This window comes from Heterodontus francisci, chromosome 1 (genome assembly GCF_036365525.1).
Source record: "Heterodontus francisci isolate sHetFra1 chromosome 1, sHetFra1.hap1, whole genome shotgun sequence".
Lineage (NCBI taxonomy): Eukaryota > Metazoa > Chordata > Chondrichthyes > Heterodontiformes > Heterodontidae > Heterodontus > Heterodontus francisci.
In genome coordinates, this window is record NC_090371.1 from 278709634 (window position 1) to 278727203 (window position 17570).

Consider the following 17570-nt stretch of genomic DNA (forward strand, 5'->3'; position numbering starts at 1 on the left):
CTTTAATCGCACATGCCTTTTGACCATAGAAAATGCCTGACAGAGGAATACAGGTAAAGTAATAATCTGTTGCCAAAATGCTTCATTCTGTAAATGATAGTCTGACCATTAAGCTTGCTTTGGGTAGAATTCATTGGCTCACACATTCCAATGTGGGTTTGACCCTGTGGTGAATCATTTCTGCATTAAATGTTTGAATTCCACCAGCACTGAAGGGAAAGAGGACAGAGTGCGTTTAGTTGAAGTCACACTATAAATTTTAAATCTCTTGTGGAACACTGTTGGGATTGTGAATGTGCTTCAGTATATAAACAAAGGCTGGAATCCTGTGCCTGTATTAATGGGGTTAAATGCATAGTCAAAAGTTAACTGTTACACACACTCACGACCAGCATCTAAGGACAGCGTCTGTCCACCTCAACACCCCATCCATCCAAACACATTAGAATTAGAATTAGAACATTACAGCGCAGTACAGGCCCTTCGGCCCTCGATGTTGCGCCGACCTGTGAAACCATCTGACCTACACTATTCCATTTTCATCCATATGTCTATCCAATGACCACTTAAATACCCTTAAAGTTGGCGAGTCTACTACTGTTGCAGGCAGGGCGTTCCACGCCCCTACTACTCTCTGAGTAAAGAAACTACCTCTGACATCTGTCCTATATCTATCACCCCTCAACTTAAAGCTATGTCCCCTCATGTTTGCCATCACCATCCGAGGAAAAAGACTCTCACTATCCACCCTATCTAACCCTCTGATTATCTTATATGTCTCTATTAAGTCACCTCTCCTCCTCCTTCTCTCCAACGAAAACAACCTCAAGTCCCTCAGCCTTTCCTCGTAAGACCTTCCCTCCATACCAGGCAACATCCTAGTAAATCTCCTCTGCACCCTTTCCATAGCTTCCACATCCTTCCTATAATGCGGTGACCAGAACTGCACGCAATACTCCAGGTGCGGTCTCACCAGAGTTTTGTACAGCTGCAGCATGACCTCGTGGCTCCGAAACTCAATCCCCCTACTCATAAAAGCTAACACACCATATGCCTTCTTAACAGCCCTATTAACCTGGGTAGCAACCTTCAGGGATTTATGCACCTGGACACCATGATCTCTCTGTTCATCTACACTACCAAGAATCTTCCCATTAGCCCAGTACTCTGCATTCCTGTTACTCCTTCCAAAGTGAATCACCTCGCACTTTTCCGCATTAAACTCCATTTGCCATCTCTCAGCCCAGCTCTGCAGCCTATCTATGTCCCTCTGAACCCTACAACATCCTTCGGCACTATCCACAACTCCACCGACCTTAGTGTCATCCGCAAATTTACTAACCCACCCTTCTACACCCTCTTCCAGGTCATTTATAAAAATGACAAACAGCAGTGGCCCCAAAACAGATCCTTGCGGTACACCACTAGTAACTAAACTCCAGGATGAACATTTGCCATCAACCACCACCCTCTGTCTTCTTTCAGCTAGCCAATTTCTGATCCAAAGCTCTAAATCACCTTCAACCCCATACTTCCGTATTTTCTGCAATAGCCTACCGTGGGGAACCTTATCAAACGCCTTACTGAAATCCATATACACCACATCCACTGCTTTACCCTCATCCACCTGTTTGGTCACCTTCTCGAAAAACTCAATAAGGTTTGTGAGGCACGACCTACCCGTCACAAAACCATGCTGACTATCGCTAATGAACTTATTCTTTTCAAGATGATTATAAATCCTGTCTCTTATAACCTTTTCCAACATTTTACCCACAACCGAAGTAAGGCTCACAGGTCTATAATTACCAGGGCTGTCTCTACTCCCCTTCTTGAACAAGGGGACAACATTTGCTATCCTCCAGTCTTCCGGCACTATTCCTGTCGACAATGACGACATAAAGATCAAGGACAAAGGCTCTGCAATCTCCTCCCTAGCTTCCCAGAGAATCCTAGGGTAAATCCCATCTGGCCCAGGGGACTTATCTATTTTCACACTTTCCAAAATTGATAACACCTCCTCCTTGTGAACCTCAATCCCATCTAGCCTAGTAGCCTGAATCTCAGTATTCTCCTCGACAACATTTTCTTTCTCTACTGTAAATACTGACGCAAAATATTCATTTAACACTTCCCCTACCTCCTCTGATTCCACACACAACTTCCCACTACTATCCTTGATTGGCCCTAATCTAACTCTAGTCATTCTTTTATTCCTGATATACCTATAGAAAGCCTTAGGGTTTTCCTTGATCCTATCCGCCAATAACTTCTCATGTCCTCTCCTTGCTCTTCTTAGCTCTCCCTTTAGATCCTTCCTGGCTAGCTTGTAACTCTCAAGCGCCCTAACTGAGCCTTCACGTCTCATCCTAACATAAGCCTTCTTCTTCCTCTTGACAAGCGCTTCAACTTCTTTAGTAAACCACGGCTCCCTCGCTCGACAACTTCCTCCCTGCCTCACAGGCACATACTTATCAAGGACACGCAGTAGCTGCTCCTTGAATAAGCTCCACATTTCGATTGTTCCCATCCCCTGCAGTTTCCTTCCCCATCCTACGCATCCTAAATCTTGCCTAATTGCATCATAATTTCCTTTCCCCCAGCTATAATTTTTGCCCTGCGGTATATACCTGTCCCTGCCCATCGCTAAGGTAAACCTAACCGAATTGTGATCACTATCACCAAAGTGCTCACCTCCATCTAAATCTAACACCTGGCCGGGTTCATTACCCAGTACCAAATCCAATGTGGCATCGCCCCTGGTTGGTCTGTCTACATCCTGTGTCAGAAAACCCTCCTGCACACACTGGACAAAAACTGACCCATCTAAAGTACTCGAACTATAGTATTTCCAGTTGATATTTGGAAAGTTAAAGTCCCCCATAACAACTACCCTGTTACTCTCGCCCCTGTCGAGAATCATCTTCGCTATCCTCAGTTACATCCCCGGTTAAAATCCAGGCTGTTACCTGGTCAGTCGTCGTCTTGCTATTTGGAGAACCTTACTGTCTGCAATTTGGGCTGCTGTATTTTCCTACAAAGCAACAGGGCCTACCCTTCGTTGGTTGTAAAGTGCTTTGGGATGTTCTGAGGATTTGAAATGTGCTATATTAATGCAAGTTCTTTCTTCTCTCCTCCTCATAAATAATAAAGGAAAACATTTTCCTTAGCTTGTACTTCAGCCCAAATGAACTTTACTGCAAAACAACAACAACTTATATTGTGTTCTTAAGGTAAGAAAATACCCAAGGTACTTGACAGGAGTAGACTTGCAGTTAAGACTGTAGCTCAACTGGTAGTACTCTTGCTTTTGGAGATTAATATGGTAGTAGGTTCAAGATCCACTCCAGTAACCTAAGCACCTAATCTAGGATAATGCTACAGTATAACAGTGAGGGGGTGCTACCTTTTAAATGAGATGTTAAATCAAGGACCTCTCAGCTTAATATTTAACATACCACAGCAGTATTCAAAGGAGAACAGAGTGGAGTATCCTGGACAATTTTTATACTTCAACCACACTACTAAAAACAATTTGATTGGTCATTCATCTCATTGCTGTTTTTGGGAACTTGCTGTGCCACGTTTCCTACATTACAACAGTGACTGCACTTCAAAATGTACTTCGTTTGCTGTAAGTTGTTCTGAGATGTCCTGAGGTCATGAAAGGTCCTATATAAATGCAACTTCCTTCTTATTTTCTTAATCAGACAAAAATTGAAATTGAGTTAAAGACATAGGAGGTGTGACTAAATGTTTGGTCAAAACATTACATTTTGAGCATGGAATTAGAGGAGGAGAGGGAAGCAGAGAGGTTTATGGAGGAAATTCCAGAGCTTAGGGCCCAGGCAGGTGAAGGCACGGCCACCAGTGATGAGGTGAGGGAAATCAGGGATGGGTTGGACGAGCACAGAGACCTTGAAGGATTGAGTTACTGGAATACTTATAAATAATACAACTAATCACATTTCTACTATGGGATTGAGTATTACAAATTATTATATAATGCTAGATATGGATATTGGCAGGTGATGCTGGAGCATACTGGAAAGTAAGTTGTCTTGCAGAGCTAATTATCCAGAAGGATCTAGAGACACTTGGCACTTAGCTTGATGGTTGGCAAATTACCTTTAATACTGATGAATTTAAAGTAATGCTCACTGAGCCCAGCAATATCGAGCATGTTCACACAAGAGGATGTGATATCCTGCAAAAGAAAGGAACATCCAAACGATTACCTTTAGGTACAGGTGGCGATGGGAAGGGGAGAAGGAACTTCAATGCCTCGGCACAACATTGAAATTAATAAATACATATTTTGATAAAAGGCTAAAATTGTTTACTATTCAAATGAGATCATCGCACACTATATAAACCAATAATTAAACCACATTTAGAATGTTTTTTGTGGCTTTATTGGACAATGAGCTGAGAATATGATTATACTGGGCCTGTCGGCCTGTCTGGTTTTGTAAGGCATCAAAGGACTGATTTCTCTGACACTTGCCCCTGGCAAGTTCCCATTTCATTTTGGGGATAAAATTGGTCTATGCAAATGGCACGGAACAGGTTCATCGTCAATCAGTGTTGTATGTTTGGTTGGTCTAGCTGGGAGAGATTACTGAGTCTTCAGTAGGTTTTAACAGTAACTGGTTTATTGCTCGCTAAGAACTACATACAGCTTCATTCAAGTATGATTGACTGCTCTGATGCCATTCTGCTGCTTCTCCTCGAGTCTCTCTTGCATGTGATCTCTTACATCATCATACTGGGAGGTGTTACTCACACTGTCCAGACATTAACCCTTTCAAACCTTTATACTATAATCGGCAATCCTGTGCCTGATGTCCTTTTCCATTGATTGTGTGAAATGAGCTGCCAATTCGCTGTGAGTCCACTTACATTACTGGAGAAAGCCAATTTTATCCCCCCTACTGTGTCTTACCAGGTCTCTACACCTTTTACACTCTATTCCTGAGGCTTCCCCAAAGGATCGTAACTGGCACAGACCCTTCACTGTAATGGTAATGAGACATAATAAGTTCCCCACCACACCCTACTCCTCTCTTCCACATTGCCCCCCACCTCCCACCCTCTGCCAACCATTTTCCTGGGTAGTTTCTAGCTGATTGCCCCAGCATGGGGTCAACCAGCAGAACATGATTCTGTGACTTGCCCCACCAGAGTCATACCAAGCAGAGAATCCTGACAACAGACCAAAGACATTTGGATAAGTGTTCATTCTTCTAAGCCAGGGTTATCCAACCTTTTTGGGCAGGGGGGACACACTACAATTTTTGTCTTATGTAGGGGGCCATTGGGACAATTTCAGAAAGATAAAAACATTAAAAATTTATCTTACTATTAATCAAAACAACAATTGTACATTTTTGTGCAGAAGCTTTAAATGAGAAGCCTAGACTTACATCGTCATCACTATGTTGGACACTGATTTAGTGAGATACCTGGCAGTTTTTGCTTGCACAAGTAGTCAATGTAGCCCGCACACTTCTTGTACCGATGGGGAGTATTCCGGATAGATGCCCATATGTCAGGAGTGATCTTGATCACTCTCTCTCCTCTCTCCCTGTCTCTGTCTCTCTCTCCCTGTGTCCCCCCTCTCTGTGTCCTCCCCTATCTGTGTCGTTCCACCCCCGTGTCATCCTCACTGTCTGTGTCCCCCCTCTATTTCTCTGTCTCTCTCTCTCTATTCCTCCTTTCTCTGTTCTCCCCTCTCTCTCTATTCCTCCTCTCTCTGTTCTCCCCTCTCTCTCTCTCTGCACCCCCCCGTCCCTCCTCTCTCTCTCTCTGTCCCCCGTCCCCCTTTCTCTCTCTCTGTCTCAATCCCCCTTCCTTCTCTCGCTGACAGTTGCAGTGAGCGAAAACGCTCAACAGATGGTTAGTCAGTTTTAAAAAAAATCACAAGTCAGTTTCACAGCTGACAGCTACAGACATCGGGAACAGTGGTTTCCCAACTTCAGACAGATTTTGGGTTCCAACACAGGAAAACCCCAAATCTGTCTGAAGTTGGGAAACTGCTGTTCCTGATATCAGCTATGAAACTGACTTGCGTTCATTTTTAAAAGCCCATCTGCAAGAAGAAGCCAGTGGAGAATTTGCCATCTCCATTCATGGATCCCTGGTGAAGAAGAGGAACGGCTCCGGGTGCAGTTTACGTCCACGGGCCGGATCTTGACCCGCGGGCCATATGTTGGACAAAGCTGGTCTAAGCTCACTGCCCAACTTCCCCCAGGATGCTTTCAGGCAATCAGAGTTTGCTGGCTAGTGATCACCATTAGCAGCCAGTAAGCCCTGATATTGGAGGCTTGAGTAGCCTGTGGTTGCACGAAAGTTTCCTGCCTGTCTGCCAGCATACCAGATAATGGCCCAGGGCAGGAACTCCCTGTGCTCCTAGACCTGTTCAGTAACACTGCATTAAAAGCAAAATACTGCGGATGCTGGAAATCTGAAATAAAAACAAGAAATGCTGGAAACACTCATCAGGTCTGGCAGCATCTGTGGCGAGAGAAGCAGAGTTAACGTTTCAGGTCAGTGACCCTTCTTCAGAACTGAACCTGAAACGTTAACTCTGCTTCTCTCTCCACAGATGCTGCCAGACCTGCTGAGTGTTTCCAGCATTTCTTGTTTTCATTTCAGTAACACTGCACTTTGGGTGAGATTCTCTTCTCCAGTTAGGGGAGGGACGGCAGGGAAACATTCCCTTAAAGATCCGAAAATATTAATCAAAGGAAAGCAGGGAGCTTCCCTAGTGCTCTGTCAATATTCCTCCCTCAATCAGCACTACAAAAAAACAGAATTGACTCTCATTGTTCAATGTTGGACTGTGCTGTGCTCAAAATGCCTGAACAATTTTAATTTATGCTTTGTGAATCATTTATGATGTTTCTGAGAGGTTATAAGATGCCAGTTAAATGCAAGTTCCTTTTACAAAGCGATCGTAAAAGTACAACCAGGCAAATTATAGCCTCCTGGAATGATATATCACAGAAGGAGGCCATTCTATCCATTGTGCCTGTGCCATCCAATTAATCTCACTCCCCCACTCTTACCCCATAGCCCTGTAAATGTTTTCCATTCAAGTATTTATTCAATTCCTTTTTGAATGTTACTATCAAATCTACTTCCACAACGCTTTCAGGCAATGCATTTCAGATGGTAGCCAGTGGCTGTGTGAAAAATATTTCCTCATGTTGCCTCTGGTTCTTTTGTCAGTCACTTTAAATATACTCTTTGGTTATTTGACATCATTAGTCAGTGGAGATAAATGAAAGGATATGAAATTAATCTCCTTCGGAGATGGTTGTAGAGGAAAGTAATATATATATTTAAAATAATGAAAGGTATGGGTCAAATAATTTCTTCAAACCATTCCTGAAGGAAGGGAAAATGAGAGTATCAATGGGTTGGATTTTACCATGGGCTTCAGAATGTAAAGAGGGTCCTGAGCCCACACTTGTTGCAGCGGCACCCGCTTGCCAATTTTACTGCAGGCAGCCTCCTAATTGGCCAATTAAGGATGCCGGGCGGGTTCCTGATGCTGCAGGCCCAATCAGAAGGCCAGCAGCTGTGAAGCCTCAGGGCAGACTTCAGGGCACCTCCAGGTAAGTAAATTAAAATCAAACAATTCAGGGGGGCTGAGCATCAGAGGAGAAACCCCTCCTGGGGGACACCAGGGGGGTGTTTGTTGGAGCCACGGGGGGGGTGCTGTCTTTACTGCCCGCTGCCCGCTCTTTGGGCCATGGAGCCTCTGGCTCCGATTGACCCCCAGGCTGCCGCATCAAGACAGCCTCCATTAAGCTGGTGGGCTCCCCACTCACAGGGGGCCGTACTGCTTTTGGCAAAATGCCAGCTGCTCTGTCCTTAATAAGGCCTTTAACTATGCAAATTGGCTGCCCATCTCTGCTTCGCAGCCTGCCGCTGGGAAACTTCCCCAGTGACGGGACTGCATCAGAGAGCCATCCCGACTCCCTGCTAATTTCCCGCTCTCCCCCGCCTCCGTTCCCGCCGTGCGAGGGCAGGTAAAATTCTGCTTAATGTTTGCAGAATGTTAGCTCCTGATCAAATATAATTCTCCCAAGAGGCTACTGATGAAAAAGTCAACTGTCATCCTGTGAATCAGGAGTCAAAGCTGTGGATTTCTTTCAGAAACACTTGATATGATTGTAACACAGCCAAAGAGATGTAGATCTAGATATGGGTTTAGATGGCAGGATGGCCAGCTGTTTGCAGGGATTCAAAAGGACTTTGAATTTAAGTAACATAAATACTTGAGCTATGAGGGGAGAGATAAGACAGAGATGACTGTCAAAAGCAGTAATCCAGATATCGGTACAGTAAGCGAAAGGGACAAATCAGGAGAATGAGATTTTACATAGAATTTACAGCACTGTAACAGGCCATTCGGCCCAACTGGTCTGTTTTTGGTGTTTATGCGAATGAGACTCCTCCCACCCTGCTTCATCTAACCCTATCAACATGTCAATCTATTCCTTTCTCCCTCATGTACTTACCTAATTTCCCCTTTAATGCATTAAGTTGCTGCTTTTATTACACCAATCAGCCACTGAGTTCATATCAAATTTACGTCTGTCCTATCAAACACTATCACAATTTTAAAGACCTCTGCTAGGTCATCTCTCATTCTTCTCTTTTCCAGAGACAAGAGCCCCAGCCTGTTCAGTCTTTCCTAATAAGTATAGCCTCTCAGTTCTGGTATCGTCCTCTAGATCCTTTCTGTAATATGGAGGTCAGGACTGTGCACAGTACTCCAAGTGTGATCAAACCAAGTGCACTTCTCTGTTCTGCAGGTCTTTGCATTTTTCAATGCTTCTCTTTATCTGTCAGGTGCTGAGTTTGGTGCAGGCCCCAAAGTAACCTTTCCTTGCCTGTGAAACATCCTGTTGATTGAATTTTTTCTTTTTTAAGATAATAGCAAAACGCGTTAAGAATGTCCTAAAGTATGTCTGCAAAGCTTAATCTGAAAAGATATAATGGCCTGAGAATCCATCTCTCTGTGAACGTATGAAGTACAAAACTGATGGACTGGAAAAGACCAGCTGGCCCATCAAGTCTGCCCCACTCCATGATGGCCAGACCATTATGACTAGATACCCTCTCCTCAAACCCCCACTCCCCACTACAACAATGTAGTCTCCTGGAAGAGGCAAAAATCCAGAAGAAATTCCCAGGGCCAATAAGGGAAAAAAAAATCTCCTTAAAATTCCTCTGCGACCCCCTCAAGCAATCGAAACCAGACCAGGAGATGTCCTGGACCAAAACTTATCCATAAAGGGACTTAGCTTCTAAGTGATGTGATATCTGCCACAGTCTAGAACTGGTCCAGCTCTCATACTTTACCACATGATAAATACAGGGGACCATTTTCTACATCACCATCTGATGGCAATTTGAGTGAGCGAGTCATCCACTCAGTTTTCATTCCATGTCTACAAAGGCAGGGCAATCTGCTCTGCCAGGTTTCTGCCCAGGCTGTGAAGAGTAAAAATTATCCCCCAAGCTAGTCATTGTTGTACAAATTGGTTTGTGTTGCGACTGTTTTTTCAGGTGTAAAATAGGCACAAATCATGCCAATTTGGTGAGAGGGTGACCTGCCCCCTATCTGCACAGGCGCTGATCCCAATGCGAAACGTTGGGGTTGGGGGTGTGGGGTGGGGGTGGCAGTGCTTTTGTTTTCCAGGCCTAAGACAGGAAGTTAGCCCCTTAAAAATGTAAACTAGGGTCATAACACCTGTTGAAGGACTCCATCAAGAAATCGGTTGTCGATAAACAAGGACAGGCATCAGGCCTACCCCATTCAGGATTCTTCAGCAGCTGCCAATGTAAGTTAGTGACTAGGAGAGCACCCCAACATCACAGCAGTGGTAATCGGGCCTTTCTCTCTCCCCCCTGGGTAGCCAAATGCAACCTCCCCTCCCAGGACTGGAATGAACCACCCTTTCCAGACCGCAATCTACCCCGTTGACAATGTCTTCTTCATGCTCGTCACAAAAAAAATCACTAACACATTGTCACGACCAGGTGAGAAAGGGGTCTAGGGGTTCCCTCCAGCCTTCACCTGGTCTTACCGTAACAGGGTTTAATTTTAAACGCACCGTGTTTTTAGCTCCCCCTTGATGAATCCCTGTTCATCACTTTCCAATTGTAAGGCAAGGAAACCAGCCAAACAGGTTTTCTTAGGTTTAAAGAAGAAATGTTGAACTTTATTAAAGTTAAACTCTAATTCGGTTAATGCCTACGGATATGCGACGCGCCCACTCGAGCATGCATATGCGATTCACACATGCAGATAGAGTCAGAAAAGAGCAGAAGAAAATAAAGTGGAAAAGTTTGAGGCAATATCTGAAGATGGTTTTGGTTTCAGTTTTTCGGGCTCACTGTAGAGTTCTTGATTGTAGATAGGTCTTGCTTTTTGTTGGGGCCGAGTATTCCTCTTAAACTTTGTTCGATGTAGGAGACTTTTCTCTCTTGAGGTTCACGTGTCTTCAGTGGGTCCAGAGGCTTTTGAGAAAGAGATGGGGGCAGACAAGAGAGGTCTTCTCAGTCCAGGAACAAACAGTCTCTCTCAGTTCAAAAGCTGTCAGTACAATTCAAAACTCCCCAAGTTGGCCAGTAGGTTAGTCCCATGACCAACTGGTGTAACCACTTCTGTGTTTGTGGATTCCCTTGTCCTAGCAGACCCTGGGGGAATGTCTCTTCTTACACACAATACCTGGTGATCAAAGTCCATTTTAGGATAAGTGGATAAGGAAAGTAACCTTTCTTGTCCCAATTGGTCTGCAAATGTTCTCCAGCCAAGTGTCTGGCAGCCCTTGTAACAGGCCTTCTCTTCCCAGCAACAATTTGAAATTTAATGTCCATATGGCAAAGTTTATATGCCTCATTCTTGGCAGTGGGGTCTGCATGACAACATTGTGAACATTCTAAACGATGTCTAATCAACAAAGAATATCTCCACAAAACACATTGACTGTGTCACTACACATAGCAACCAAAGGAATTCTTACCATGTGTGCTTTAGTTACAAAGTATCCAATCCAAAATGTGGACCATTGGTGCTCTTTGATTGAATACATAAATAAAAATCATCCAGTTACACACAGAGTTTACAGCACATGAACAGGCCATTGGACCCAACAAGTCCATGTTGGTGTTTATGCTCCATACATTCCTCCTCCCACCATAGTTCATTGCAGCTTATCAACATATTGTTCTATTCCTTTCTCCCTCATGTGTTTATCTAGCTTCTCCTTAAATGTATCTATACTATTCACCTCAATCACTCCATGTGGTAGAAAGTTCCACATTCTCCCCACTCACTGAGAATTAGTTTACAGATATGGGTGTCTGGTTTAGGGAGTCCAACCTCCTGCCCTTGCAGGCCTATTCCAACCTGCTTCCCAATTTTACCCAGCCCAATGAGCTCACCCAAGCAGATCTGTTTCTGGACATCGGCAGAGAAAAGTGCAGGGAAGTTGACATACTCATGAAAAGTGCTCACCACTAACAAAAGCTGACGGCAGAAGCAGCTGAACTAGTTACTGGGGGATTCATCATCTCAGCGCTGTGCGTTTTTTTTAGCCCATGTATTTGAGTTAAATTCCTGTCTGTACTATTTTTAATGTAATAATTCACCCACTTATTTTGACAGGTTAATGGCTGTTAAAACACCTCAAGAGAGGAACTTAACACAAGTACATTAACCAGTGCCCAAGAAATAGCAAAAAATTAATCACCTAGATTATTCCAAATCTGTTGGCACTTTAGGCTGTTCCAGGGTGTTAAAGGAAATGTATCTGAAGATGCCAGGACTGATTTTTCAAGCTTGTATTGCCTTAACCACTGGCAGGACTAACAGGAAACTGGGAGCATTATACTCATTGGGCCTAAAACCATGGGTATTGCCCCCATGATTTTCTGATATGCACAGTCCATGGGTAAGGACCCCACCTTTCCAACACAAATCACCTGATATATTTGTGTATGTTTTGCAAGTGTCCATTTGTTTCACTGGGTAGCATTCTTGCTTCTGAACTAGAAGGTAACAGGTTCACGTCCCACTCCATAACCAGCCATTGAGTTCAAATCAAGTCTACATCTGCCCTATCAAACCTCTTCAGAATTTTAAAGACTTCTATTCAGTCACCCCTCAGCCTTCTCTTTTCTAGAGATGAGAGTCCCACCCTGTTCTGTATTTCCTGATAGTTATAACCTCTCAGTTCTGGTATCATCCTTGTAAATCCTTTTTGCACCTTCTCCAGTGTCTCTGAATCCTTTTTGAAATATGGAGACCAGAATTGCGCACGGCTCTTCAAGTGTGGTCTGAGCAAAGCTCTACATGTCTTATGCATAATTAGACATTTTCCACAGACCACACATGCTCAGTAAGAGAGGCTTCACATCTTATATCAGACCTCAACAGCTTCATGCCTGTAAGGCATAAAATTGTGATGGACTCAAATAACCACTCTATTTAAATTTAGCCATACACTCAACAGTTTAATTCCCTAAGCAAATGACTGAACGTGTACCAATCAAAAACCAATCCCATTCAGTTGACTGGTCAGAAATGCCACCATTCATGAGCTAGTCAGTACCAGAAAACCAACAAGTCAAACTATTCAAAAATGGTTTGTTCCAACTTCTTTTGGCTGCCACGTTGCTTTTCAAGTAATTGGTTCCACTAGGATCAGGAGTCTAGTTTTCAATAGTATAATTGATCTGTGTTTGATTGTGTTAGTCTGTTCACTGATTGATGTTCACAGTGCTTAATTGTTTAAGCCTCTAGGTGGAGTTTAAGAGTTAATGAATGGAAACCATTGACAAGGTTCCAAATAAAGAGACCTGAGTTCTAGTCTAGACAATGTGTAGAAATCTTGTAAGTGCTGAGATATTTTAAAGTACTGTAAATAAACCTGTTGTTGACTGTGAACTAGTGTCATCCCTGCATTGCTCTGAGATAAATCAGATATATAAAATATCCAGCAAACCAGCGAATACTAACAAGCAGTCTCTGTTGTAATCATCAGTCCAGAGAAACAAACATCATGGGTGGTAACAGGGAAAGGCTGGTTTCTATTTGGAGATAGCACTCAACACAGAAAGGTGAAAATCAGCTGTAGTTTTAAAGTTTCAGTGACCTTCCTCCTGGTCAGTCACTGTGACCCCTTCACTAAGATCCAGAAGTATTTCTGCATTTCCAGTGTTCAGAGCTTCAGAGAAATTTGTAGCCTGGTCCTCTACATTTACCAAACAGGGATTGTGAAGTGCGTCAAAATTTTGTGATGCACACATCCCAACAAACAACAGTTTTCACTCGCATTCAATTCAGAGTTTGTGCAAATGTTATACGTACATTGCAAAAGTTCAAAAGATTGAAAGTCAACATTAACACAGTGAAGCTAGAAGTTTGTCTGGGCCAGAATCAACACTGAACGGTCAGTGCGCACCTTAGACTGGCCTGGTGCCTCCAGTTTGAGATCGTGCCTGGGGCCTCATGTAAAGCATATGGGCATACTGCCAGTGCCTGCTCCCCCCACCCCCCCTTCTTGGGCAGCTGGTGCAACTAATTTCAGGTTGTTTTCCTTTCCAGAAATGGCCTTAGATACTACTAAGGTAGAGAGCAAGGGAGTTGTGGGAGGAAGGCCAGCAGGAAAGGGGCTGATCATGACCAGCAGTGTCTGTCAGGAGCATGTGCAGAGACGAAGGGAGCAATCGAGCTCATCCTGGCTCCACGCAAAGGAAAAACTTATTTTTAGTTTGCGGCTGCTGAAGAATCATCACAACTGATTTCTGTGTGGGGGCCTAAAGCTGGTTCTTCATTTACATATGTAAGGCACCAGGGATATCTAAAGGATGTTCTGACACAGGACATTTTTCAGGTGTCTTTGGTCACAGGACATTGGTCTGCGAAATTGGTCCATTTTATGTCAGTAAAACAGGTGCAATGAGATCTAATTTCTACCAACAACAACTTGCATTTATATAGTAAAGTGTCCTAAGGTGCTTCACAGGAGCATTATGGAACAATATTGGAACACCGCATCACATAAGGAGATATTAGGCCGGATGACCAAAAGCTTGATCAAAGAGGCAGGTTTTAAGGATTGCCTTAAAGGAGGAAAGAGAGAAAGAGAAGCAGAGAGATATAGGAAGGGAATTCCAGAACTGAGGGCTCGAGCAGCTGAACGCAATGCCAGCAATGGTGAAGCAATTAAAATCGGGAATGCTCAATAGGCCAGAATTAGTGGAGCGCAGAGATCTCGGGAGGAGATTACAGAGATCCAGAGAGGGTGAGGCCATGAAGTGATTTGAAAACAATGTGAATTTTAAAATCAAGGTGTTGCTTGACTGGGAGCCAATGTAGGTCAGAGAGCCCAAGGGTGATGGGTGAGTGGGTCTTGATGCAATTTAAACCCAACAATATCCCAGTCTACTTTCTTAAGGGGAAAGTGAATAAAGAAAAATGTTTTTGCTCAACTCTTCCAAAGTAAATGCATCAACCAACTTTCTCAGCTTGCTTTCCATGTCTATATGCACTTGTTTAATGGAAAAATATTAATTGTTGGTGTCTTTTTTTCCCCTTGTTACAGGTGGAGAGGTTCCTTACACCACTTTAGCTACCCGAATGATGATGGGAGTTTGGTGGCTTTTCGCCCTGATCGTTATATCCTCCTACACAGCAAACCTGGCAGCATTCCTCACAATCAACCGCATTGAAAACTCCATTCAGTAAGTGCCAAGATCGGGTGCCATCAGAATAAGCTATTTAGTTCTAAGATAAGATGCCATGAATGGATTCTCACTGTAGCTGGAATTATGGCTTAATGATTCATTTTGTGTGGGAACCAAATCCAATTTTGTACAACGACAGGATGTCACAATAGAGTGAAATCAGTACATTATCTTATCACATATCTTCAAAGTATAATCAACACCACTTAAGTGAATGGGGAAGAGTTAATGGGTAGATTTGACTACGTACAATATTGTCACTATATTCCATTTCACTGTACTGCACATAGTTAAAATCTACGAGAATATTTCAGTTTGGTGCACCAGCAGCTCTCAGTGGGCGGGACTTCCTGTCCCCAGGGTCCTGATATAAAGGCCCCCTGGTGGCCTCACAAGTGCCTGATTGGCTCATGATATGGTGGGCCTTCCCCAAAGGACGCAACACTGGTCTCTCACCAGCTCTCCAGCCGGCAACTGAGAACCCCGTCACCTCCATAAAATTCCTCCTCGATTGTGTAGTAGATTACAGGATGCACTTACTTGCAGTGTTGCTGATGAGAAATCGAGATTAAGGGTCAGGAGCTGCAAGTACAGGGAAACACTGACTGGGAGTAGAATTTAACTTTCACCATCAGACGGAAAATTATACCAGGGCTTAGACGGTTAAATGAGACGGTTGCATAAATTTGGCTCATGTTTCCTTGAGTTTAGAAGATCGAGAGGTGATTGATTTAGATGTTTAAAATGATAAAATGATTCAGTAGAGTATATACAGAGAAAATATTTCCTCTGGTGGAGGAATCAAGAACAAGGTGACACAATCTTAAAATTAGAACTAGGCTATTCAGGAGTGAAATCAGGAAGCAGGTTTCCACAGAAAAAGTAGGCGAATTCTGGAACCCTCTCCCCAAAAGCATTATACGTCAATTGAAATCTTAGAGACTTAAGATCAATAGTTTTTTTAGGTAAGGGTATCCAGGGACAAAGAGACTAAATGCAATCCATGGAATTGAGGTACATATTAGCCAGGATCTGAAAGAATGATGTAGCAGTGTCAAGGGGATGAATGGTTTACTCCTGTCCTTATGTTCTGAGTATTCTGCTTGATGGATGGGATGGCTGTGGATTGACAAGTTTATAATTTTTGCCGCCTTTCGAAACAATTATCTTTGCCCGATTTATTTTGCAATGAGCTATGAACAAGTATTGAAACATACATCTGACTTGGATATACAGACCGAAACAGGCCATTCGGCCCAACTAGTCTGTGCTGGAGTTTATACTCCACACGAGTCTCCTCCCATTCCACCTGCCTCACCTCAACCTTTCAGCATATGATTCCATTCCTTTTTTCTTCTGTACTCGTCTAGTTTCCTTTTGAAAGCATCCAACCTATTTGCCTCAACCACTTCCATTGGTAGCGATTTCCACATTCTAACCACTTTCTGAGTAAAGAAATTTCTCCTTATTTCCCTATTGGATTTATTAGTAACTATATCTTGTAGTTATGGCCCCTAGTCTTGGATTCTGCCACAAGTGGAAACATTCTCTCCACATCTATCCTGACCAACCCATTCACAGGTCACCTCAAAGTCTTCTCTTTTTTAAAGAAAAAAAAATCCCCAACCTCTTCAATGTTTCCCGATAGCAGTTATCACTCAGCTATGGTACCATCCCCGTAAATCTTTTTTGTCTTGTGATAAATGCTTATAATATTCATATCATAAGGGCCACCTCTCCATATTTGTGTTGGTGGTGTCCATCAGCCGCACATTTTGGGCATTTGCAGGCATGTTGCCCTCAATTCTCTGGGGCGTGTGCCCGTGATCTTCCCACATGCATTGCCAGTGGGCAAGGCTCCTAACTGGCATCACAGACTTGGAAGGCTGGAACTCAGAAAAAGGACCATTAGATAACAACAACAACTTATATTTCTATGGCGCCGTTACTGTAATAAAATGTCACAAAGCGCTTCACAGGAGCATGATAAAACTAAGTATGACACTGAGTCACAAAAGGAGATATTAGGTCAGATGACCAAAAGCTTGGTCAAAGAGGTAGGTTTCAAGGAATGCCTTAATGAAGAAACACGAGGTGGAGAAGTGTAGGGTGGGAATTCCAGAGCTTGGAGCCCAGGCATTTGAAGGCGTGGCCACCAATGATGGAGCAGTTAAAATCGTGGATGCTAGAATAAGAGGAATACAAATATCTCAGAGGGTTGTGGGACCGGAGGAGATTACAGAGATAGGGAGGGGCAAAGCCATGGAGAGATTTGAAAACAAGGATGAGAATTTCAAAATCAAGATTTTGCTTAACTGGGAGCCAATGTAGGTCAGCTTACATGGGGATAATAGGGGAATGGAACTCGGTGTGAGTTAAGACATGGGCAGCAGAGTTTTGGACAACCTCAGGTTTACAGAGAGTAGCATATGGGAGAGCAGCCAGAAGTGCGTTGGAGTAGTCAAGTCAAGAGGTAACAAAGGCACGAATGAGGGGTTCAGCAGCAGAGATGGGGGCAAAGTCGGGTGATATTACGGAGGTGAAAATAGGCGGTCTTAGTGATGGCACAAATATGAGGTTGGAAACTCAACTCGGCGTCAAATGTGACACCAAGGTTACGAATAGACTGGCTTAATCTTTGACTGTTGCCAGGAATGGAGGGATGGGCAAATGAATTAAACTGGTATTCTGAATTGTTGGAGTTACTTATTTCAAGGTAGCACACCAAATCTGAAATGGCCGATCAGCAGATTAAACGGTTCCTTTCACTTTTAAAGTCAAATGCGTTTTGAGCGAAG

At 43.5% G+C, this 17570-nt stretch overlaps 1 protein-coding gene across 2 annotated transcripts in view; it reads left to right on the plus strand.

The window, feature by feature from the left end:
* Positions 1 to 17570, plus strand: part of grid2 (glutamate receptor, ionotropic, delta 2) — an 894599-nt gene that overhangs the window by 723727 nt on the left and 153302 nt on the right. For both annotated transcript variants that reach the window (XM_068045980.1, XM_068045987.1), the window contains one exon: positions 14631 to 14769. In XM_068045980.1, the coding sequence (XP_067902081.1) occupies positions 14631 to 14769 (139 nt within the window). The remainder of the gene's footprint in view (positions 1 to 14630; positions 14770 to 17570) is intronic.